The sequence below is a fragment of the Diadema antillarum genome, unplaced genomic scaffold (genome assembly GCF_040938485.1).
Source record: "Diadema antillarum isolate AM-2024a unplaced genomic scaffold, OU_Dant_1.0 seq00001088_RagTag, whole genome shotgun sequence".
In the NCBI taxonomy this organism is placed as follows: Eukaryota; Metazoa; Echinodermata; class Echinoidea; order Diadematoida; family Diadematidae; genus Diadema; species Diadema antillarum.
In genome coordinates, this window is record NW_027271907.1 from 8,325 (window position 1) to 35,414 (window position 27,090).

General features: G+C 37.8%; 1 protein-coding gene across 1 annotated transcript; it reads left to right on the plus strand.

The window, feature by feature from the left end:
- Positions 1 to 914: 914 nt before the first annotated feature.
- Positions 915 to 26,887, plus strand: LOC139743489 (uncharacterized). The gene is made up of 19 exons (XM_071653971.1): positions 915 to 1,055; positions 1,529 to 1,680; positions 2,880 to 3,006; positions 6,347 to 6,556; positions 6,748 to 6,926; positions 8,797 to 8,876; positions 9,294 to 9,477; positions 10,337 to 10,469; positions 11,147 to 11,260; positions 11,893 to 12,287; positions 13,188 to 13,252; positions 17,180 to 17,281; positions 17,721 to 17,858; positions 18,914 to 19,522; positions 21,039 to 21,271; positions 21,843 to 21,962; positions 22,979 to 23,131; positions 23,647 to 23,671; positions 25,285 to 26,887. The coding sequence occupies exons 1-19, from the start codon at positions 915 to 917 to the stop codon at positions 25,593 to 25,595; spliced, it is 3,471 nt and encodes a 1,156-aa protein (XP_071510072.1). The 3' UTR covers positions 25,596 to 26,887.
- The last annotated feature ends 203 nt before the right edge of the window (positions 26,888 to 27,090 follow it).

The window sequence follows — 27,090 nt, forward strand, 5'->3', positions numbered from 1 at the left end:
TGATGAACGTAGCCTTCGTGTCGGATTGTAGTTATGAACAGAATTACTTATATATATGGGGGGAAAAGAATGAACTGAATGATGTACTAATAACAGAATCTTGAAAATAATCCTTTTTTTCTACAGGTAACCAATGTAAGGAACGGAGGTGACATGGAATCAAACTTATTAGTAAAAGTTAACAATCGGGCAGCAGAATTTTGCAACCGTTGAAGTTTTGTGACATCTTTTTTTGGAAGATTACACAACAATGAATTCGAAAAATCCAACCGAGAAGAAATAAAAGCATGAATAAGTATCTCAGCTGCAGATTTAGACAAATATTTCCTTATGAAACTTAAATTACGCAGCTGATATCGAACATTCCGCTGAATATGAGTTACATGACTTCGAAATGACATTTCCTGATCAAATATGACACCTAAATTACGGGCTGTTTTCGACGGAGTAATGCAAGTGCTACCGATGTTGACATGACATGACTGATAACCAACTTTGCTTAACATAATTTTTCATGGTCAATGTAAGATCCCTTCACAACATTGCATCCACTATACGACTTCTTGGTTTCTTTTATTTTTTTTCCATTTCCCCTTCTTTTTTTTAAAGTTTTTGATCAAATTATAAAACAACTTATACTTTGCGTAATTTCGAGTTTGTTTGTTTGTTTGTTTGTTAGTTTGCGTGTTTGTTTGTTTTTTAGTTAAAGGCGTCGGTGTCTCCAAAAGAACGATTCACTTCGGGGATGCGCCCCTCGATGAATATTTCCTTTGGAGTCACCTTTCCCAAGAGTTTTAACCAAAAACTCTCAAGGCAGAGTATTTGTACATTATTATTATTATTAGTAGTATTATTATTATTATTATTATTATTATTATCATTATTTTTGGTTTCTCAGAGAGGCAGGCGTTGTCATGAGATACATACTGGAGCATGGTGCTGATGTCGACGCTGTGACCAAACATAACGCCACTGCCCTTCATGTAGCGATTGGAAATGACAACAAAGCATGCATTGCTGCTCTGCTAGATTTCAATCCGCGGTTTGACATTCTGGTAATATTACTGCATTGCTATCATAATTATCAATACCAAATGTGTATCTTCTATCGGTTCAGAGTCGGCTGTTTGTAAGATGTTGCACAGAGAGATAAGAAGAAACTTGTCCTTTTAGAATTGTGAAAGGGAATATTTGCTGCTTAAAATGTATGTGTAGTAGTATTACACTTAATATTGAATAGTGTACCGCAAAGCAATGCATAACTCTATGAATACGTGAAGTCTTCCAAGTACATTAAAAAACATAATGTCTGAGATGAAATAAAAGCTCTTTATGGTAAGCTTTTTATGTCTTCAATTTATGCTCCATTCTCACACTGTCTAGAAGACATTTTTACTTGAGAGTGAATTTCAATTGACGTAAGATGTTATTTCAAAGACATTATAAATTACCAATAGGAAAGCGACTACTAACCTGTTTTTTATCATATAATCTATCCGTTGTGTTTAACATTATTCCATTGTCACAGGATGCTAACGGAGAAACCCCCCTTCACAGGGCCGTGAGGAAAGACTCTGATTTCTTCGAAATGCTAATGGCCAGCGCGAAGTTTGACCCTCGTCTGAAGAGCAAGAAGGGATTTAACCTCCTGCACTACGCTGCGTACCACGGGGAGGCGAGGTGATGATGAGAAATAAGCAAACCAATAAACAAGTAAAACCAGTAAATGAAGGCGTCCATTATCAAAGCCCATTTTCAAGCTTGGAGGAAATGTATTGTCAAGAAAAATAAATGAGAAACCAAAAGGGAGAGATAAACGTTCACGTGATCAATGCTGTCTCTAGTGGTATGTCCGTCCAACTGCAAACTTGGATTCTAGCAACGTCTTGTAGTTGTCTATTGTGGATATTTTCGGAAAAATACCTGTAAAAAATGCCTTGCAGTTTGTTTTCAGGAGGAGTCGAAGGAGTTGAAACCTTTCGGATATGATGTTCAATTTTGAGCAAGTCAGTGTACACCGCAATTAATTCCAAATTTCGGCATGAATTCGTTTGAAATTTGCCATGCATATTCTTGCATTATTTTATTTAGTTTAGTGCGAAAAATGATCAGAGAGTTGCGCCTTTGCCTCATTCAAAATGTAATACTGCAATGTCGATACAATATTAATTTACTTTATAAAGGCTGTTGGACAAAATGTCCTTAGTGGGTTAATGCCTCTATTTATACGTATGTAAGTAATTCAAACGTAACATGTGGAGCATAATGCAACGAGATCGCACTTTCGCTGATGTGTATATACATTTATATATAATTTGAATGAATCTATGAGATTGGGAATAATTATGAATTAGATGAAGAGACAGCGACGAAGGAGGGGAAAGCAAGAAAATGAAAAGTAAACTGGAATGTTTTTAAAGTTTTATATTTCCACTGATGAGCTTTAAATATTGCATGGTTGACACACCAGCGTTTGTTAAAGGGACTGCATAGTATTGGTTGAGGTAAGGATTTAACTGCCACTGTTTTGAAAGATATTTAGAAACCGCTCTATAACATGTTTAAAAGCGCACAATTCTAAGGGGAACTGAAATTTTATTCGATGAAAATCAGTTTTGAAATGATTGAGATATCCAAAAATGAGGTAAAACAAATAGATTCTAGTAAAAGTCGTGGCCTGTAACATTCTATAAGGATTGCTTTTCGGGATATCTCAGCCAATTCAAGACCAATTTTTATCAAATAAACTGTTAATTCCTCTATGAATTGCATGTTCTCATTATCCCAAAAATACACACACAAAAAGTTGGAAATCTGCATCTCCATCCGAACCAAAACTATCCATCCCTTTAAGTGCGCATATCTCTTTGTGCATTCAGATCAGCCTGGGCTCTTGTCGGGAAATACCCAGATATGGTGAACGAGAAATTCAGCGACGGACACGTGGCTCTTCACATCGCCTGCGTAAACAATCATCGTGCGGTGGCTGAGGCGCTTCTTTCTGTCGTGAGTGCGATGAAGAAAACAAAATATAGAAACACAGTGAACAGACCAAAATGAAAATGCAGATTTTTTTCGTATCCCTTTTCCCCTTTTGAAATTAGAGACAAACAAACAAAGCATACTAAATGAAAGTGCAGAGTCCACTTGCCGTTGAGATATACATCGCACAACATTATTGTTGAAAAGTTCTGTACTAGCCATTATATTTTTTTTTAATGTTACAACTTATATAAAAAGTATAATTATGTGTAAGTGTGTGCGTATGTGTGCATGTGTGTATGTATGTGCTCCCCAGAGTGTGTATAGTTTTGCGTGTAATTATAAACCAGCAAAAAAAAAAACCAACAAAATAACTAATACTGAGAAATTATTTACAAAATATAGTGCAACAAAATAGATGAAACTGTAAGGAATCATGAGTCTGTAAGCATGCACTGGTCGGGGAGGAAGGCCTCGAGCCTCGTCGATTAATAGAGTTTGCCTTTTCCTCCTCAGGCAACCAGCGGACATGCACCGGGAAGCACCTCAATCTTTATGATTATCGTGCAGTACAATTGTCTGTTTGTATTCTAATGTATGTCTGCTTGTATTGTATGTTTAATTGCCGAATAAAAAGAATAGAAATAATAATAATACAGCGGAATGGTATGTGTAAATACTATTTCTAAAGGAATCTATTGCCTTCATAAATCAGCCCAAATAATTTTAGGAATGATTACCAGACAAATACAGTTACGTCCGATATCAGATTTCAGTTTTTTTGGTAAGTCTCATTTTGACAGCAATGTACGCATTGTAACATTCGTACAGTTTATTTTGTGTGTGTTTGGTAAGTAAAATTCCAGGGCACGTAATGCCCCAGTCACACAGTGCTTTACGATGGATTACGTCCGCCGCGGATAGATACGAATGAGTGGACGCAGGGGGGCGCAGCGTGGACGCAGGCATCCGCAGGGACGTATGTAGACGTAACTGTCCGTAACTCATCCGTAAAGAAACGCAAAATGACGTCGCCGAACCTGCGAAATTTTGAAATGTTCAAAATTTCCCAGAGGGACGCCACGGACGCAAACTTACGCAAGTAACCGTAACCAAACGTAACTATCCGTAACTGAACGTAACTTCCCGTGACTTGGACGCAGACCATCCGCAAAAAATTTACCTTCCGTCCGTTTGCGTTCGCTTACGTCCACCGTAAGTATCCGAAATTAACCGCAAGTTAACGTATCACAACAGTTTTGCCCGCTTACGGATGTTTACGGACAGCTACGGATGTTGCGGACAATTACGTCCTTCGACGTTTTCCGTTTTCCACTCGCATGGGAACACAGAGACTCGTGGGAAGGCACACTACTCCTGTTGCCAAGCTGCAGCGCCTTTACCTGAAGGAATGCTACAACACAGTCGGAGCGGTGGAAAGGCAGAACTGCATGGTCAAATTATGAAATTTCTCCCACAATTAATGGTCATTTTAAGTGGCACCCATTAATATCATGTATACTCATGACATCGGTTGACTCTTGATGCTGAACTTTTTTTTTCTTATACTCTTCGGATGTATATTTTTGAAAAAAAGCAATATTTTGGGTAGGGGATGGGGATAGCATTTTATTCACTTTTCTGGCCGGGGAAGGTGTGAGACAGGGGCAACTATATAAAATGAGAACGAATTTAGTATTTCTCTATAGTCTTACCCATGCACTTTACGCTCGATCGAATGTGTATTACATTTTCTTTTTTTATAATAATAATAATGATAATAATAATAATAATGATAATAATAATAATGATAAAGGACATTTATATTGCGCAGCTACTATAACAATATACTCTACTGCGCATTACAAAATGACATGCATGCAAGAAATTCAAACAGAAAATACATTACTTCAAGAGATGACTTAGTGTACTTGGGTGTGGGAGGAGTGTTTGAAAGTTTTGATGTCTTTTTTTCTGTAAATTTAATACGCATTGCTTTATCATAAATATCTCCTTAACATAACCCAGTATAAGTCATGAATATCGCTGAGCAACGACAGCGTAATCAGAGTTTGTCTATTCCATGACTGCAAGTAATATTTTCTTACTCCAATGTTTAACTTTTCGATCTATATTGTATTCTATTTGTGGTATAGTGATGTTATGTGACCCTGCACCACAAAATACACAAAACGTCGAAACACATGAAATTTTAGTTGAGAGCATATTCTGAAAGAGCAGACTTTAAGCTTTAAAATGATGTATTACTCAAATCAAATGGACTCTCCTAACCTATCTAAATAGTGGAAAGAATGCACACACTCAGGAAAAGTGTAAACTGAGAAAAGAGCCTCTGAAGTACAGTGTCTATTCAAGCGCTTTATCTTTATCAAGCAGTGCTGGTTGTGCGATGAATGGGACAAAAAACAGGATGGAAACCACCGGAGTAACAACAATTAAGGGATTATCAGATTAAACTGAAGTTAATAATAATGATGATAATGATAATAATAACAATAATAATAATAATAATAATAATAATATTATTAATAATAATAATAATAATAATAATGATAAGGCCTTAGTTACCCAGGGTAGCCAAGTCAAGATCGGCTCGGTTGACCCATTTAACCTATTTTCAGTCCTCACACAAAATCAGTGTGTGCGACTTTTTGTTCGTTTTGTGATGCACGGTCACATAATTATATTCTTTACATTTACGACGTTTATTCGTATTTGAGTTGCACAAACAAAATTCAAACTTCAAGTTCAAAATTTCATATATCTTTTATCATTGTAAAGCAAATTAAAGGATTACGATTTTTCTCACAACTTTTACGTAATTCAATTTCAGTTTTCCCCAGTGTACAATGTAAGACAGTCCAAAATGTGATAACCTTGCTGTCATAATACACTGACTTAGCAGGAATCGTAAGAGAAAACCAAATTGTCCATAATTATTAATAACAATCTGTAACTTTCCGTAACTATCCGAAAATATCCGCAACTCTCCGCAAGTGTTCAGAACTATTATGTGCCAATTCGTAGGAATATCCGCAAGTGGACGCAAGTATTCGCATCTGGTCGTATCTGTCCGTATCGCCCGCATTTTTTGCCCGCATGTTTTGTACAAATTTCTGGTGACGGCAAAGGATCTGCGGGGGTCCGCGGAAAAAATGACTTTTTTGGACGTAACGCCGGACGCAGAGCATTATGTGACTGGGGCTTAAGTACCTGACTGATTTACGTCATTATACTCGTAATTACATGCCTTTACGTTTGGCTATGTTTCTTTTCCTCTACAAAATCATTAATCATCATTGTTAATCTGTTCATCTTGTTCATTTTTTTCCCTAAATATCAGGGCAACTGTGAGATCGACGCCAAAAACCGTAATGGTCAAACGGCAACGGCATCCAGCCTCAGCGGAGGCAAGACGGCGTGTGTTGAGTTGCTGCTCGCAGAAGGAACCGACGTCAATATTCAAGAGAACGACGGTGACACGTACCTGCATCTGGCCGCGAGGGCGTACCGTGACAACGACAACATGGATTCGTCTCCCACGCTGGAACGGGTACGATGAAAAAAACAAACAAACAAACAAACAAACTATTATCTGATATGATTGTATTATTCTTTCAATAGTAGCGCTTGACAAACTGTTTTCAGGTTTGTTGTTGTTGTTCTGTTTTTTAATTCCCGTTGCTGTGTCGTAATTGTTCCATAATAGTTGTTATCAATACTACATGCAATATCCGTAATCAGATTTGCGCCAAGCATCGTTCATCTGGGGTAACAGGGCCTGCTATTGCCATGATATGCCTACTCATCATGAAAGGAGCGGACATTACGACGAAAAACAAGAAGGGAAAAACACCTCTGGAGTACATCTCAAATAGGAAAGTGCGCGAGTTTGTCAAGAAACTGGCTGAAGACACTAATAGGTAAGATATTTTGTACAGTCATACAAGTGTAGGTACACTTTTTTGTGTATAGATGTGTGTTCATTTGTGTGTGTGTGCAGTTATGTGCGTGTGTGCATTTTTTAGCTTACGCTGTGTGCTATTCTATGATTGACGGAAAGTTGTTAAAGGGACTGTACAGTACTAGTTGAGGTGAGGATTCAGCTTGAAACGTTTTGTGAGATATTTAGAAACCACTCTATCAAATGTTAAAGAGCATACAATTCGAAGGGGAATCAAAAGTTTACTTGATGAAAGTCGGTTTTGAAATGACAGAGATATCTAAAAGCAAGGTAAAACAAAGAGATCGTAATAAAAGTTGTGCCCTGTCAATTGTATTAAAATGACTGTTTTTTTTTATATCTCGGCCATTTAAAGACCATTTTTTTTTCTGTCAAATAAACATTGAATCCTTGAAATTGCATGCTCTGTCATATTCTACAAGAGGTTTCTCATTATCTCACCAAAAACTGTTATAAACCTGCATCCTCACCTCAACCAGTACTGTGCAGTCCCTTTGATCATATTGTCCGTACATGTTGTAACAATACCCATGGGCATACAACCCTAGAAAGACGAGGGTACCCCCCCCCCCCCCTCCGCGACATAATCTGCGATTATTTTGTAACGCTTGAAGATTTCGCGCCGTCGTTTCATGACTTTTTAAAAGATTTTCGTGCAAATTTTCATACCAAATTTGCATGCCCCGCATGTACGATTACAGACTGGCGTCACGTTTGCATACGGCATATCAAGAAAGAGTTGATATTTCGCACTTGTTTGTGTGTAAAGTCAAAGGGGACTGGAGTATGTTACAGATACTGGTTTAAAAATTTATTTTCATGCGATTCGTTAAAGTGAATATTATTTGCGAATACAAATAATTCATCCAGATGATAAAACAATGAAATACATTAGATTGGAAAACAGAGAAGTACATGAGGAAATAATGCAATAGATAGAAATGCATGCACATGTTCCTTTTTAGCTGCATGAAACAATAGACACTGGTAATTTCACATTGTAGATACATATAAACTAACCTGCATTGAATGACCTGATCATGCATATGATTTGAATGAATTATTGAGATGCATAATTATGTTATGTTATGTTTTGTTAAGTGGAACTCGTTTATCATTTTTTTTTTCATTCAAGTTTCCTTTGGATCATTCCTTGACAAGATCTGTAATAGATATTCCAAAACATTTAAGATGCCTACATAACGAGTAGGCAACCTACTTAATTATGTAATACTGTTGTTATGATGCAGCTTGCATAAGTATATCACTTATTGCAAACGTGAGATAACACAGTATGACAATAAAAACTTTCTTCTTGATTTTAGTAACCTCGAAGAGGGATTTTAAGCTGAAATAAGACTGTAGATTTTTTAAATGCAAAAGCATTCACATATATAGTATACACTCTAAAAAAAATCCGAGTCAGAACTGACCCGGAACGGGGTCCGTTGGGGTCACACACCGTTCCGGGTCAAAAATGACTTGGAATTTGGTCATGAAGACCCCGAATGGGGTCACCCTGACCCAATTCATGACTCTGACTGGGTAATATCTGACCCCATTCCTTGTCATTTCTGACCCGGAACGGTGTGTGACCCCAACGGACCCAGTCCCGGGTCAGTTCTGACTCGGATGTTTTAAGAGTGTAGAAAAAAAAAGAATATACCAAATTCGGTGGCAATGACATCCCATAATACTTTAATATTAACAGCCGTGATGATGGGGGGGGGGGGGGGGCTCTAACCCAGCACTGTCTTAATTTTTCCAGCCTCCAAAATCTCGCATTTTTTAAGTTTAATTTTCTGACTTATTTCTCTGTCTGCTCTAAGGGGAAGAGGCCAAAAGCTCTCCATGGTTCCAGAGGATGAGGTACCAGAAGAGAAACAAAGGCCAACGACGCTAAGTGGAGGTAACTGACTGATATGGAACGGTTTCCGGGTTAGATAAGGGGTGGGGAATGTGCTGTTTGATTCAACGGAGATTTTTACTGCTTTTGTTGTTGTTGTTTTTGTTGTCAAAAATTCAAATTCGTTATTTGTGTTTAAGGTTTAAATCAAGACTTGTATTACTATACCTCGTATAAACCCTGGCCGGAATCTGATGTTCAACAACGTTTCTATATTAATACTTGTATTCTTTGTATTAAAGGAATATGCTTTGATTATGAATAATGACCTGTCTTGTGTACGGCCTACCTGAAGTTATATTCAATAAAGAAAAAAGGTCTGTCACATGATTAAAAGCGTTCATTAATCTACAAAACTATTTGTCTGTGGCATGCAAATACATGAATGTACTTGCACATAATCTACTGTGTTAATTGAAGGTTTCGCGCCGGGCGTGCGGCTTATCGACAAAAAGGATCTCACCAAACGGGAGTCAATCGTCGGCAAGGGAGGATTCGGAAAGGTTTACGAAGGCATATGGTCAAGGCAGAAAGTTGCCATCAAAGAGATTTCTACCAAGACATCCAAACTGCAAGAAATCAAACATGAAGTTGAAACCATGGCGTAAGTGTAATTGGTAACACTAACCATAGCATGTTTACATATATTTAGCTAGAAATTAGTCAGTTAACACTCAATCACCGGGCAATGACACATAAATAAACACAGGCGATTTCTACAACTATACATTCAGTGCTTACAGAAGTATTATTTGTAGTAGAACGCAAAAAGGAAGCTCCAAGAAAAATTGGACATCGGCATTCAATTAAAGAGCCTTGAATTTTGAAAGTTTTGGTGCAGCCATGGTATGAGAGAAGATAACAAGTTATTTGGAGTCACAGTAAAATCACGTCCCAGGAATCATGTACAGAAGCAGTAAAATAAAATCCACCATTACAAAATCTGACAAGACTTGAAAAGTCAATACTCTTCAGTGGTATGTAGGATTTTTCATAAACTTTCTGACTTTAGTAATGTTTTCCACAAACATGACTTACTTGATGCTGAATTCTGAGTTTATACCATGTCTGAGTTCGCTGACTTCACATACATGTTTGGACTTAAATTCCCCTGCATTTCAGAGCATTTCGGCGAGCCAACTCGCATAGGATCTCTTCCCTCAATGGGTAGAGGAAAACATGAAGTTATACTCGCATTTAGGCACAACTTTGAAATCCCAAATGATGTACTCAATTCGTAGCAGTACCTTCACCCCATCCCCTTCCTCAGTTTGAGTCTTTGATGTAATGATGTAGATGAATAAGTGTTAGTGGGCTATATATTGTGTGATTCTATGATTTTTTTTTTCTTTTTTTTTTGGTCTCAGTTTTCTTCGTTACTTCGATTCCTTCGGTGTGACGTCAGTTTTCTATAGTTTATGCATTATCATTTATTTTTCTTTTGCTTTATCACGATATTTCAGGAAAGCTGCTCATGAAAACATTGTCCGACTGTACGGCGTGTGTTATGATGAAGAAATGTCCCACGTCGACATCGTCATGCAATTCATCGACGGTTTCAATCTTCGTGAAATCATCTTCAAGCAATGCCTACAGGTACCGTTTTGTTTTGCTTTGTGTTTTTCATTTTAACTATAATGGACTGTCTGACAGGAATTGGGTGGGTAATTATTTGAACCTCATTAACAAGAGGAGAAATTTTGTCATTTCCTTTAATTTGGAATTCATATAACTAGACATTTCAAAACCTACACACATGTATTTATATATTTACTTGTCTTTGTTTTATTATTTGTTCTTGAAATAATATGATTGTATCGGGTCATATGACGCATCGGGTTATGGTAGTAATTTTCATCTTATTTGGATTTATAAATGATTTGCACTGAAAACTTCAGCAACATTCTTACGTGATAAAACAATGCATGGCACTAATTAACACACCTAGGGTACCAAGTGATTGCACAATAATCTTTAAAAAAAAAAGAAAGGAAGGAAGAAAGAAAGATGAACGTGATTTTAATCGAAATAAAATAACTACAGGAAGTCATTATCTTAGCCTGTGAACATGATAACAGAGTTGGATTGGGCTTTTGGTACAACTTCAGCAAGATTTTTGTGTCTACCGCGAATGCCGTCAAGGCTGTGCAAGTAGAGTTTGGCGAAATTTTATCAGTCCTACGTGCTTTTCCATAATGACTGCAACATTTCCAGCCATCAAGTCCATCAAACGCACCTATTTCAATTCTAATTTCTGTTCATGTTATCCTCAGCCTCCTCTGACGTATGGAGATAAAATCAAGATCAGTACGTCGCTCCTTCAAGCACTCGTATTCCTTCACTCGCAAGGGATTCTTCATTTAGACATCAAGCCTGGGAACATCATGGTGAGAAAGTGCTGCCTTTAGAGTAATGTCTGTCATGATTACCTTTATTGTTTTTATGTTGTTTTTCTGTTGTGCGTGGTATGCGAGTTTGTTTGCGTATGTCCTAGATGGTGTGTATGACGATCAATATAAGTACATTAGATCTCTTGACATTCACTTTTGATTAGGTGCGTGTGAGGGTGAGTGTTGATCAATGTAGCTTTTTCTGAGATTTATGCAGAGTTTTGTAGCACTGTTGAATATATGGTTTGATTTGTAAAAAAAAGAGAAAACAACAAAAACAAAGCAATTATTGCATTGCATTTAAAAAAAAAAGAAGGGAATGTGATTCAGCAGTCCAAGTGTGAAAAACAACTGCTTATTTTTTGTTCGAATTGGTATTATTGTGAAAAAGGACCCGATATTGAATGAAATTCATAGGAAGTATATCATAAAAAATACCTAACGGCACGCAGTAACCATAGGGATTACTCCAACAGCAATTGACCAATAGGATTGTTAACTATACAAGCTTGAAATTATACGTGTGAAGGTCATTCTGCGCGAAGACTTTCAACATCCATTTGTTTGTGGACATTAAAACGCCGGAGAATTCTATTCATTTTTTATTTTGCTGTTTGTTAATTCATTAGCTCAATAGATCTCGCCAGCCTTTTCTTTGTGACCTCGGATTGGCATCGATAAAGCGAGCGAGCCAGACACATTTTTCAGCTTTATCTCTGAAAGGTACGTACAAGTATATTCCCCCGGAATTTGTGGTGTCTCCCAGGAATCCGAAGAGCCAGAAGCAAGACGTCTGGTCACTGGCCTGCACCCTTTTGGAGATGTTTGTTGAAAAAGATTTGTGGGAGAACCAGTTTGACGACCGCAAGTTGCTGGAACGATTTGTGAAGGAGGAGAAAGTATCTCCAATCATTCTAGAGCTTGCCCAAGAAGACATCAAGCCCATTCTTGAACCATGCTTCGAAAAGGATCCAAAGAGGCGGCCAGAGACAGGCGAACTCTTGGACCAATTTGAAGATTTGAGGTAAGGCTGCAGAAAGGCAAGTGTCTGGTTTCTCTCTCACTACTTTACCCTGCCTGTCAGAAGAAGTTTACAAGGACTAGTATATTAACATGTATAACGACGTTTTAGCTCACTTTAGCCAAAGGCTCAATTAAACTTTACTGCAATTATGCATCGATCGTCTTGTGTAGACCTCCCAAAGGATCCCAAACCGCGAGAGATACAAACAACTTTACAAGTCAAAATTATATAAAATTGAATTCAAATAAAGATGAAGTTCAAACTTACGAAAAAATCCTGACTTAGGAAGAAATTTCTTCCTAGGAAGGCTTTCAGAATACCATCCCAAAAGACCCATAGGAGAATAATGCGATATGGCCGAGGCATAACAGTCTCCACAATGATATGTCTATGTATTTTTATTTTTTATTTTTTTTTAAGTGCAGTTCACCTCGGATGGAGTGCCACTAAAGCACACTTGTAATGCTCGACATTAACTGGCCTATTGTGTGCTCTGTCTTCCTTTGATGGGGTCCTCCATCCACGTAGCTTTTTTGCTGATGACATTTTGTATTCTCCCCTCAAATTCACACCTATCAGTGGCTCGACATAGATACGTTTATATAAAAAAAGGGAAGGAAAAAAAACCGTGAATTTGATCAAAACTATTAAGGACCGCTGGCCTGGCAACGTTCATTTCAGTTATTGCAGATCATGTGTATAGCATACGTATGTTAGATTAAAAGAAAAAGAAAGATTCCTGGGGAACAGAATAATATAAGGCTGGGGATAAGAAATAATTCTTTTGTCATTTGTTCTGTGTTGAATGTTAATGTTTTTGAGGTATTCCTATCGTATTCATCTGAAGCATTCACATGTTGTCAGTCTGAGTGCAAAATGTTTAATAACCGCCGTTTGCAGGAAAACAATCAGCGTTGAGCCGGACGACGGGGGTGCATTGAAGCAATTTGGAACGAAAACAAGTGGTGAGTAAAAAATAACATGTTATTATTATCTAAATTGTTTAAGTCAGATGGGCTTCTCATGTGCGAGAAAACAACAGTAATGAAAAAAAAAAAATGATAATCTATGCTTCACGTAAACTATTTACAGCAACCGCAACACATCTTCATGTTGTCCTTGACATTTTATTTTTAACTCAGTTATGCTTCAAAACTTTGGGGGTTTTTTTTCTTTTTGTTTCAGGGAACGAACTTAATTTACATCTTATATTTTCTAGTTATGACTCAGTGTATATGTTGTCTTTTGTGTCTTTGATTTATATCACTACAATTTCTAGTAAAATAAGAAAATGAATGTCTCGATTCTCAAGTGTGTAAGATCAGTGCAGTAATGATCAAATCAAATTAAGTCAAATCAAATCACTTATCTTTAATTTAAGCATTAAGGAAATCAGAATAAAATGTAACGTTAACATTAATCCTTTCCAATTTTCAAAGATTGATGAAGCCAAACAGCATTTTCTTTTCTATCATACTACTACTTTCGATCATATCTTCGAGGTTGATTGTAAATGTGCACCTACCAACGCCCATTTGCTGTTTAACGTTCAATATTTTTCTCTGAGCAAATTACTTCGAAGGGGCAGCTAACTGATTCTGTTGAATATTCTACTTAGAATAGGGAAGTGTAGTGGGATAGTTTTCAGTGTCAGTATTTCAGTGAAGGCAAAAGTATTTGAATTTTATTTTCCACCATGTGGGTAATTTGGGTCGGAAAAGGTGTAACATTCACAGGTGCATGGAATTGAAGAGTTCACATCAAAAACCGTCTGGTTGAAAGTGCACTGCGTTGCAACAAAGCAACTGTGCTCAATTGGCATCAATTTACTCTTCGTTTCATTATAAAATTTAGTTTACCTAAAAGCTGAAAATAATCAACTCAAGAACAAGTCAGTTTATTGTACTATGTGAGTTTTATCGCGCATTGTGTGCTGCATTCGTCAGCTCAGATCTTAAAGCCCCCTCACACCTGAGCGAATGTAGGGGGACGAAGGGGGACGAATGGGAAAAACGCACGAAATGCGCGCGAATTCATCGATTTCAAATAAAATTGCCTTGAAATCATCCGATTATAAACTTAAGTCAAATATAATTAACGAACGGTAAGCGAAGGATAAATATGACATGCGAAGGATAACGATTTTTCGGTTCACTTCTTTGAGTAAATTGCGGCCGAAGGCGAGCGAAGGGTTGATATGACCCGATAAGACGAACGAACAATGAGCAATGGTTTGATGTGGAGTGCGATTGGAAACGAAGACGAAAGAATAGATCAGGCGTTCTCGTACGTGTGTGTGCGCTCCTCGGGGAGTATAAAAGCGACCAGGTCCGTCTAGATTTCAGTGCGGCCAGAGAAATCATCCACGCAACATGAAAGGAAGAAGTTAACCTACTGAAACACTGGTGCAAGTGTTCCATGGCAGGACAGAATGGTACCCTAGATGTCAAACCAAGTCAAATGCCAGAGACTAAGGGGGGGGGGGGGGGATGTTACAAATAAAGTTGTGTTTGTATTTGAATTTGTGTTTTGTTTAACTGTTTATTATTGAGTATAATGAATAAAAGAACGACCCAAGTCCATGTGGGTCCATTTTTCATCAATAATAAAAGCAACTAAGTATTATTCTAATTTGTTCAATAACATTATAAATGACTAAAATATATGGTATATCATTGTTAAGCAAGCTTAAATGTACAGTTTTACTAAAAGTACCCTTCAAGTTACTCGTGGGGGTTTGAAACTTTCGGGTGGAATGTTTATATATGAGTAGCGTGGTGAGTGGCTGGTCACAGAGAGCAGCTCAGCATTCGCCAATTTTTTCGTCAGGTCATTCGCTCGTATTCGTATCACTTCGCAATCCATAGTTTGTCATAGTATCTCTTAGACTTGCCTTCGTGTATGCATCGCTATTCAAATTTAGTAAAAGTCAGTCTTGGTTTCCCTTCGCATAGAAGATGGCAAGCGAAAATACGTTTGTCATAGTATCTTCGCTTATATGCGCAAGTCATATTTAGTCATCGTGTTGCTTCGTTTAGGGTTCTTTCGAGATCGGTCCACCTTGGCCAAAGCGCGATGAGGGACTATGCGTGACAATAGCACACGAACGATAAACGAACGATTACCGCAGACTGAATAAGAGATGCAAATTCAAGCAAATCACAGACGATTTTTCAATTCGTCGGGAAATTTTAAACATGTTCAAAAATCCCGTGCGAATTTGAATAATCGCAACTGTTAGTTCAGAAGGTGTACGAACCCAAACACGAAGGGTAAATATATAGATGCCAAGTTCAAAAATTTTTTATGAGTGAAATTTTCATGACTCAGCATCTCGGCGCTCGTGCATGTGCATGAGCAAAGGAGCGAAGCGATTGAGCGAGAGGGGAGGGTGTGGGAGGGGGGTTTCCGCCCTTCCTCGGTAGGGAGCTTTTTCAATTTTTAGCTCTTAATGGTGCAAGCTGGTGCATACTTAAGTGACTATTTTTTACTTATTTTGAAAGACAAAAGGGAAATATGCCTTCAATTGCAGCTCTTCCTTTAATCCTTTAAGCTATGATCCCAATGCGTGAGAAAAATGGGTGTCATGCGTGAGATCGTGAGACAGACCCTAAATGCTTGAGTCTCACTCACAATGCGTGAGACTTGGTAGCTCTGTAAATATGATTTACTATCAATTACCATTGAAAACGATTTTTCAAAAATGTCTTTCGCCAGCCATAGCAAGTCATTTTTCAGGCAATTCGCTCAGGTGTGAGGCCTTTAGGAACTAAATGAACCTCCAAGGGACCGATATCCTTTGTCCTGGAAGTTAGATAGTGTGAACACAAAGGAGAGGTGGAGGATACTAGAAAGCGGTAACTAGAAATTCCGAGGAATCCGAAGCAGATATATTATAGTGGTATAATCAACCCTACCTTACCTGGGCTATTTTGTGAGCTTAAAGTCCGGGGGGGGGGGGGCATGATGCCCCCCCCCCCCCCGTTATGCCCCCCCCCCCCCCGTTATGATCTCAGCCGCGATTCGCGCGTTCGTTACAAAAATTGGCACATACGTCACTCATGACGCAATCTATAGGGCTGTGTTGTTAAATTTCAATAAATCGCTTTATTTTGTTTTATATGAATTAATTATGTTAATTTATGCATACAATTAGAATATGGCTGGAAATCATTAAATAAAGCCCCCAAACTTCAAATTTTTTTGCTTGAGGACTCTTTGGTGAATTCTGATTTAATTGAGGTAAAAGAAAACATTGGTATAAATTTTGATTTCTTACGTATTTTATTTTTTTTTCATAATTTCTTATCTAATTCTTTGTCTTTTTACTTTTTGTTTTTTATTGTTTTTTCAATGGGAATCATTGGCAACACTATTTCAATCATAAGAAACATAACATAAATTGTTTTTAATCACTAAAAGTAAAAATAATGATACAATTACGAATTTTAGATAGAAACCTGATTTGCATTGGTTTTGTACACAAAATCACGTTTTTGAGCAATTTTCAGTCTGACATGCACTTACATAATGTTGCGTAACTTCGAAACCGCGTACTCGGACGTCGCAAATTTGGTCTTAAAAGTTGCGCAAGGCTTCAAGGTAAATTGTCATGAATCGCCATGTGGATGCATTCTCGCGTTGTGGAGATGTCGCTCGAAGTGTCGGGGGGGGGGGGCATTATGCCCCCCCCCCCCCTCGGTAAGTTAGGGTTAAATTGTTTGGTCCTTTGTTTGTTTTTGATAGGGGGATTCGTATGCAATATTTTTTTTTAATCATAGGATATAGGAAATCAATATCTTGATAAAGGGTTAAAATTTCAGGATTATAATAGCGTTTGTTTTAAAGTCTAGTTAACTTTACACAATTCCATTTTCTCTTGTTCTCTTCAGGTGATGGATCTAGTGATCCAGGATACTTCTCGGGTGGAAAATCAATTAAAAGCGAAAAAATAACCGGCGGTTTGGAGAAGTCTCAGGAAAAGTCCTTCAGTGGTATGTAGGCAGAGAGAAGAGAATGTATTTTTATAATGTCTAAGCGATGTCTGACACAAATAAAGTTATTCTGACCTGAAGTAGAATGCGTTTACTAACAACTTCCATCTGTATTAAGCAGTACTTCCTTTGTGAATTCATTGCTATCAAAACATTCCAAATGAAATTCATGACACTCCTATTTTTTCTTCTCTTTGTTTGCACTATAAACAACTCATGTTGTGCTTATCGATAGTTGTACATCTGGAACGAATATTATGGTGACATGAATTGCTTCAGATCACAACTGGATAATTGAGATAACAATATATTCGACATTGCTTTTGATACTATAATTAAACAGTGCCGTTCTAAGGTTTTTCCGCTGCCTATAGAGCCTTACCATTTGCTTTGATAACCGGATTAAAACTCTTTACACTGACTTCCTTTGATTATGGAGAATCTTCCGTTGACTCCAGCATCGGTAATCCAAAAAAGCTCGGAAGTGCTGCTGATATCAAGCAGCCATCAAGCACCACTATTTCAACAGGGTCATCCTATTCAACTGGCAGTTCCGGAGAAGTACACTCCGTAGAAGGTTAGTGATGAAGCGAAAAAGAGAGAGAAGGGGGAAATGTGATACTATGATTATAAAACACATGTTAATGATCATTATCGTATTAACAACACATGTCACCACAGGTACCCAGTCCAGTACATTATTACTCACGCTAAAACAGAAATCATGCATTACATAAATGCACACACACACACACAATGAATATATATGTATATATACATTATATATATAAATATATATATATATATACATATATATATATATACATATACATATATATACATATATATATATATATATATATATATACATATATATTATGCATTTCTTAAATTGCATATTTTGTCATTTATCTACTAAAAAAAATATCAGGAGCATACACCTCTTTCATGTCTTTACATGAGAATCAGAACTTCATACATGTACAAGAATATGCACAATGTAAACTAATAATATGAAGTTATATAAGCCGTAAATTATATTCAAACATTTTCAATATATATTACAAATAATAAATGATTATAAATTCAATGAAAGGAATAATTCATGAGGTAAAAGATGAATTAAACTCGGCTGCGCCTCGTTTAATTGGTCATTAACATTTCACCGAATGAAATAGGGGCCTATTCTGCCTGTTGCACGAAATGAAAAACCTTTATTATTTATCGTATTAAATCATGACACCTAAAAACAGCTCCTCGTCATTTGATGTTTGATGAATATAGAAACGAGAGAAATGTGAGATCGTGAGATTGCTGAGGGGTAGACGCTAGCGCGCAGGCTGTCCCGTCAATATAAATGCTTGATCGCATGCACACTGCAAACCCAAGCGTTTTACGTAGTCGTGTGCCGGGCTCTCGGCGTGCGTGCTATGGAGCAAATCGCATAGATCCAAGATTGCACGGTAAGGGGAGACACGCTTGCGCGAATAATGACTTAATAGTTAAATGGGACAATTGATCAATGTCAAACAAACAATCAAATGACAAGGATCTATTGAGGTCTTATATATAATGTGTATAGAATAGGTTAAATCCTATAAAATACGTATGTATATTATGTTCGTTTGACAGGCGAAAAGACCTCAGAGAAGACCTCTAACCAATCAAGTCAAGATCCTAACGAGACAGCAGCAGACAAATCACCACAGAAGCGTAGTTCGTCTGACGATCGTACTCAAGAGAAGAATAAAAATGACCAGCAGAGTGTGAACCCGTCTCAGGGTGTCGAGAACGTTAACCCTACTTCACCCTCCGCGACCAAAGACGGCAACGAATCGCCGAAATCGCCAACGAAAAATGTCGATCAAAATGAACCCGCAGAGTCGCCGTCCAAGGAGTCTAACCTCCATGGGCAGACATCACAGTTTACTTGCTCTCGGACCATCGATCACTTGGGAGGGAACATTGAGCTTGAAGGCTTGGACATCGTTCTGAATATTCCCGCAGGAGCTCTTCCACCTGGGAAACCAAAACAAATTACGGTGTCCTTGGTCCCAGGGGAACATGGCATTCAGCAGGCAGGGGACGATGAACTTGACGCGGGACCGCTCGTGGAGTGTCTACCGTCAGGTCTGGAGTTTCAGAAGCAGGTGACGCTGACTATCCCACACTGCGCTATTATCAGCGACATCGAGAACGCGCAAGGTCATCTCTACTATTGTGATGATGATACGTCAATAGGTAATTGTGTCTGTTGCTAAATTCAGAATTAACAAACATCATAAACCCATCACCAGCTAACTCGCTAAGTCGCTTGGGATGAATTGTCTGTAGCCTGAAACTACGCAATACACTCGTGCGCGGCTCATTCTGGATTGGTGTCCGTCTATCATATTTCTGTGAACAAATTTGATATTGTTACATCCCCGTTAAAGGAGCATCCCAGACGATTTTCATAATTTCACATCATGTACATAAATTGACAAGTCCACGTATAGATTTATTTTGTGGAATGTATTGTGATCCTTGAGCAGAGAAACCAATACTCTAACAATCTTAAACAAATTACACTGAACAGTGTTGATGACATATACATATATTAAAAAAAGGAGCAGCGTAATGCCATTACAATACTACTTGCTTAACAAGTTCACCTCTGTAGAATCTATGTATGCTTTTATCCAAGTATTCTTATGGTGAGGCTGCCATGTTATCATCCTTGTTCATTGCAATTTGTTATAAATTGGAAAACATTCTTATCTCTCATCCCAAATACTATAAATTCTGAAACGTGTTTTTTCTTTCTCCCATTACCCACCTCGAGTTGTTAAACCATTGCATAATCATGAATGAAAATTTTATACACAAGTCACATGATTACGAGCAAAGATCTGGGTCCGTTTCATAAAACTTGTGAGTAGCAACTGCCATATTTGTATGACAAACTTGTTCTTTGCAATGGTTTTAGTTTCTCATGGCAACTATTGTAACAAAGCTTTATGAAACGGGACCCGGGTGCCGACCCCGACAGTAAAACCGCAAATTCTGATGTAATTTGATTGGAGAATACGTGTCACTCTGTCACAAACAGGTTGCCAACCGTTTGCAAGATACTTGTCTTCCAGTAACCAAGTACTTTGTGATCTTTGTTCGATCAAATCTGATGACGAATTTAAAATGGTTTCGTAATTATTTTCCTCAATGTCTCACTTACTGAATGACATCTAGAAGCATAATTTTGGTCGCCGAGTTGGTGTTCAGTAACCGTCGCAAGATTCCAGTAATACAAATGTAGATTACATACGAGCAGGACCATTCAGAAATATGATTTTTTTCGGCACTTTGATAATGATAATACTAAACAGTGCTAAACAGGTGAAGTTCGTTCTTTCGCACCTAAAACACAACCCCGGGTCTAAGAGTTTATGTTAGAAATGAGGAAGGAGTTGAAGCTACAATATGAATTCTTCCTTCCTATGAAATCTCCCTAACTTGTGTGTTTCAAATTCTGCTTTGGTATTTGGGGGTATAGAAACTCTATTGCATGCTCTCTTTGCAGTGATCGAGATGTCTGCATGGGGAACCATTTTTTTTTTTTTTTTGGGTGTGTGTGTGGGAGGGGGTGATGGAGGGGGTGGGTGCGACAGCCTTTAACACTAAAAAAGAAACATAATTGCATCAGTTGTAGTTTTAGTGAAAGTTCTCTTTATCAAAATGGAAGGTGTAAATAAACGCGCTCTCCTATCTTTGGTTTTAGAATTTTCCAAAATGCCCTGTGCTGCCGATGGATCGCCAACATGCGTCGTACGCGACAACGTCTTTGTTCTGCATCTTGATCACTTTACACTGTACAAAGTCACCGTGACCGGCGAAGGCGTGGAAGGAAAGGAAATTGGCGTGACGTCATACCTACCAAAGTCAAGACCAACTGCAAACTCCAACGCGATTATAACGTCGTATCTCCATGACAACGCGAAATGGATTGCAATGGTACTTCCAATATCTAACTCGATGCATTGTAAACTGAATCATTGAAGTCCCGCATAAGTTTGTGCATATTTCTTCTGGTGTTTTTTTTTTTTTTTTCGTTAACATGGGTATTTTTTGTATTTTAATTGATATGTTTGTTAGAATGATTTCTTGTATTTGTATGTGTGGGCAACTATAATTGTAAGAGCAAAGAGGGATGTAACTAATCTCTCTCTCTATCTTTCTCTCCTTCGGAACGTTTATCGCTGGTATGCATACCTAGGCATACATCTGTCTTTTTGACAGGTGTAGTGTAATATTTGACATATCCTTTGGAGGTATATTTTCCCCAGGCGATATTTTCCTCAGCTTGCAGCGCTGAGGGAAAATACGATGTTGTCTGGTATTTTCCCGAAGCTTTGCAGCGCTAAGGGAAAAATAAAATATTGTTTGGAAGGGAAAGTGTAACTCAAACGGGACTGATCTCGATCCTATAGCTGCATTAGTCAAGTGGTATTAATACATGACCATCACCGACCCGTATTTACGTCGACATATTTTGACAATGATATGGCTTATTACGTTTGTCTAGGAAATAGACGAAGCCATGAGCGAACACGGAAACACAACAGCACATCCAAGGAGGTACTACCAATTGCGAAAGCGATACAATGGCATGAACGTTCACTGGAGTGGAGGAGCTAAAGACAAAGTAAGAGAGATCTAGAAAATGCTTAATGTATTCTCAGTCCCGTATGATAGAAGTTATCGTAATTATTTACAAAGAAACAACGATATTTGACGAATTTTCATTCTCATTCATGCGGGCAATTAATGTGCGCATTTGCTGGTTTTGCAATACTATGTTTGTTTACTAGTATCATGTGAAGTGCTGGGTATGGCGTTGTGACGTGCGCTTGTAATCCAGCTACTTATAGGAAGCACAGGCTGTGATAAGGATCAGTCGGTAGCGCTTCTGCCTTCAGATACAAGGATACCGCGAGTCTCACTGAGCAATGTTGCGTGTACTAGTAAACATTCCGTCCCCTGTAGTAGGAGGCAAAAACACTCTGTCCCACGGATAGGACTATGGAAGTCCCGTGTGTGAGTTACCCAAGACTCACGCACGTAAAAGATCCCACTTTATTCATTCATCGCAAAGAGCATGGTGCCAACCCAGTGAAGTGGTTCCCCTACCCACTGAACCATGAAAACGGGCGAATGTTGCCGACCTCTCGTGGTTCGTCCCACGTGATAATAGCGATAGTCAGCAGACGGCACTTTATGCAACCAGGCACATTACTGTGCCTATACGCTAGAAGAAATGAAAGACCGTTTCTGTCCACCTATAATACTGTAAATTCAATAATACATCTCGATGCTCGACATCTGTCAAAGTTTGCAACTTCTGATATAATTATGAGTCATATTTTAAAGCTGTTGCTTTTACTCGTATTTCCCAGTGAGTTTGTGTAAAGGAAAATAGAAATAAGTAAGTCCAAAAGTAAACGAAACGAAGGCAGAATGTGGAGAAAAAAAACACCACCCGCTTCAACAATGTAATGTTGTAATTTCCAACCACATAAATAAGCTACATAAAAAATATCTGCCAAACTTATACACATTTTGAATAAGGCGTGTAAAGTGTTACTTGGAAAAGAACATTTGAAACTAGAAATGTATGATGAATTTAATGTTTTCGTTGCTTTCTTGATTCTTTTCCCGTAGACGATTCCCTACGAGACACTCAGGCGAAGGTCCAGATATCCTTGTGATTTCATCCTGCGTGACATTGATAACCAACAACAGTTTGAAATGACGGCTGGTCAGCAGAGCAGTGAGGAAAAAATTGAAGTTATCATAGATCCTCGTCACGTATGGGTGAGACCATGTCTTGTAAACTTGCTCATTAAATACGTGTAATTTTGGATAGCTTTTTCTTTTTTCTTATTTGTGAAACTAAGGCATAACGTTTTATGAAGTAAAATAAATAATTTCCGAAAATTAGCAACGTGAATAATATAAGCATAATCATTTCAAAGCAGACAACTACAGGATAGTGATTCCTTTTTGTAACATAATACTATCTCTCTCTCTCTCTCTCTTTCTCTGAGCGTGTGTGTCCATGTGTGTCTGTGTGTGTATGATATCGATGGTATCGGCAGTGAATTTCTAATTTATGTATTATGATTACTGTTAAAATTTTGTATAAAAGTTAACGGTGAACACAAAATACACCAAGAACACTATGAATATACTGGCTTGCTCATGAAGTGCGGCCATTGCGTTTAACTTTTATAGTGGTAGAAAAAAAAGTTAAATAATGTAGATCAGTAAAAGTGCAGGTGCAAACGCCAAGAGTTTCTTTTAACTTTCGTTCTGCTTTGTTATTACAGCGCAACAAGGAGATAAAAGAACGAGGTATGTAATGTAGTGATACTCAATGATTAAAGAACACGAAGTTAACTGCATTTATGAAGTTAAGGATACATGATAAGAAAATTATCACTTTTTAATGAGACGCTATTACACGTTGTATCTATTCTGAAAACATTTACCTATTCCCTTATATAATTTGTAAACATTTGTAATATGAGGTTACTGACTGAATTTCTTGGCATGTTTCGGGAAGAAATTTCATCACAGGTCTGCAAGAATTCGTGTCATTTGAAATTAATCACGTTAATAAGATCTTTATGGGATTGTACGGTTTGGGTTGAGGCCTAACTTCAGATTTCTAACATTTTTTGGTGAGATAATGAGAATCCTCGTATGAAATATGAAAGGACATGTCATTCCATCAAGGAGCCAACATTTATATGAAGGAAATTAGTTTTGAAATTGGTGAGATATCCAAAGCAGAGCGATTCTTATGAAAGGCGGGATCCACTTGTTATTACTATCGCTTTGTTTTACTTTGTTTTGGGATGTTTCAGCCATTCCAAAACTGATTTTCATGAAATAAACTTTAACTTCCTTTTTGAATGGAATGCTAAAGCACTGTCACTATTTTAAAGTGTTTTCTTGGTATCTCGCAAAAAGTCAAAAGCCCAATTCTCATCTCAACCAACAATACTGTACCATCCCTTTGATCCTTCTAAAGGTACAATGTAGAGTGGAATTCACTCCAAGTAGACAAGCTGGCAGATTTGAAACAAAAAGGAAAATGAAAAGAAAAGCAAGGACAGAATGGCAGAGAAGTATGACGTATTAATTCATTACACCTTTAACATAAATTAGTGTCAGAAGTAATATGTCGAAATTTTAGAGGGGCACCAGAGATGAACATTAATTTTGTAGATTCCTTTTTGCACTGAAAATAACTACGAGATAGTGTTAAAGTATATACCGGGGGCATGGTCATTGGAAATCTGAAGTGATTGGTAGGTATTCAAGGAAAACTGGACTGACGCATTTACTCCTCAACCCGCCCCGTCACTTATTTTTGTTATTATTATCATTATTATTATTATCATTATTATTTTTATCACGTCAGACATTTTACTTAATGACACAGCACCTCTTATTATACTTACTGCTCGAGAGAAGTAAATGTACTCGCTTTAATATCAAGAGAAAAAGATAACACTAATTTCGTGTACAGCCATTAGTCGAGTGGTAACATCATCCTTCATCCATAATGCTTATGAGAGAAAGAGCTACCTATTTCAATTAGTGTTCACTGATTTTTTTCCCAACAGTTTTTTTTAAAGTTCTCTGAACCGATTCTTCTCGCACCACTTTTGTTTTCTTTAAGCGGAAAGTAGCATTATGCTTCCAGACATAATCCCTTCATCTGTTAATCATTTGCTGAAGTACAGATATAAAAATTCTCCTAAAATACTACTATATATACATTTGAATATAGCAATATTGTAATAAGCTACCTCGAGACTTCAGGAATGTTTTACATAATGATGAATAGTTGACTGACCTGTTAACATTTTTTTCTCGTTGCCATAGAGGATACTATTTCATATTCCTAGTGAAGGAAACTCCAAAACCCAACAATTGTACACTTTTTCTCTCATCAGGGTGCGTCGAAGGTCGCCAAGCACCGAGGCTGGAGCGCAGCGGACCGATCGTCTGCCACAGTCTTCGCAGGGAGCTCAACATGCTTTTGGCTCCGCGGGACCATCTGTGTTGTGATTGGCGACAGTTAGCAGAGGCCCTAGAAATGGACAAGAAAACCTCACTTCTCTCAGAGAGCCATGAGCGCGTCGTCGAACTGATAGACGCTGCCGAGAAAGAAGGGAAACTGAAGTCACTGAAGCAATTACAAGAAATTTTGACTTCTATGCAAAGAGAAGACTGTCTTGAGGTATTAGGGGACTACATGAATTGATGTTTTGGGGCATGGGGTATTCAGTCCGTGCATGGCAGACAGCGACTTGAGTCTTGGAATGTCGCAGCTTAATTCACCCTTCGATATCCTCATGGTGTCATAAATGAGCACCGCCATAGACATTAAATGGTACAGTTTCGGTTAATTGAGATGGGACTTTAGGATTGCAACGTGTTTTTTTTTTTTGTGATGATTTTTTTTGAGACTACAAGAAATCTGTTATGAAATATGGAAGAAAATATAACTCTAAACAGAATTGTGGGGGCTCTGTGCATAGTGGATAAGACTCCCGACTCCCGATCGGAGGACCCGAGTTCGAATCCCGCCCAGTGCTTACTGTACGTCCTTGGACAAGATGTTTTTACCAACTACGTCCCTCTCGACCAAGGTGTAAAGATGGGTACCTGGCAACGCTGGGGTTAAAATAATTGCAGGGGCCCTCTGGTAGACCAGCGGCAACACTGGAGAGGCTACCCTTGGTAACAAATAAAGACCCTATCATTATTATAACTTTTGACATAATTTTTATAATCACTATTGTTTTATGAATCTTTACAAGTTTATTTGATTAAAATCGGTTTTGAAATGGATGAGTTTAATCGTAAACATAGCGTTCCTAATTAAAGCTGGGACCCACATTTTATTAGGATTGATTTTTTACTGTTTTTATATCTTTCCCATTTCAAGCCAATTTTCAAACCAAATTTCGCTTCCTCTTAGAATTACATGCTCTATGTATGCTCATAAAGTGGCTTCTGAGTATCTCGCAAAAAGTTAAAAGCTGAATCCTCACCGCAACCAATACTAAACCATCCCTTTAAGGCTAAATCTCGTATACGACCGTCGTTATTATCATATTTCAAATGTCCTGTTTGGGTTTCCGTATTGAAGAGAAGACCGAATACACAATAGTCAACCTGGTTTGCACGCACTCTTGTCTTAAAAAGGTTTGCTATTCGTCAAATTTGTTGTGACGTATTTTAATTGTATAGCGTCTGACTAAAAAATTGCCTACATATCCTACACAATGCAAATAGCTACCATGTTTTGGTCATTTATTCCCGCATTGCGTATCTCACTTTGCTGTGTCTGTTTTCTTCCAGCAAATTTGATAATTTTACTGTATTGTCTTTATCATTATCAAAATACATTCATGTAGGAGCGAAAAAAAAATGTATAGAAGGTCCACTTTCATCACAACGTCTACAAAGAACAAACATGGATGGTGTACAAAACATAGTTTTGCAGGGCTGCCTCGTCAGATGCTCGCCATGTGGCCTCAAAGAACAGTCGACGCTCTAGATAGGCTTCGCTTCTTTATAGGCTTATCACTCTAACTATTCATATGTCATACTATAAAATGAAAAATGCTGTCTTCCCCTTATAAACTGCCATATTATTTTCAATACTTGCCGGACATTTATTAACTTCTCAAAGGAATGGTGTCGTTTTGGTCGAGATGGAGCTACAGGTATCCAATTTTTATTTTTTTTTT

Coding starts and splice junctions, on each gene's coding strand:
- LOC139743489 (XM_071653971.1), top strand. CDS start 915: ATGAGATACATACTGGAGCATGGTGCTGATGTCGACGCTGTGACCAAA. Junction 11,261..11,892: donor TCAAGCCTGGGAACATCATG/GTGAGAAAGTGC, acceptor TTAATTCATTAG/CTCAATAGATCTCGCCAGCC. Junction 21,272..21,842: donor ACGCGAAATGGATTGCAATG/GTACTTCCAATA, acceptor ACGTTTGTCTAG/GAAATAGACGAAGCCATGAG.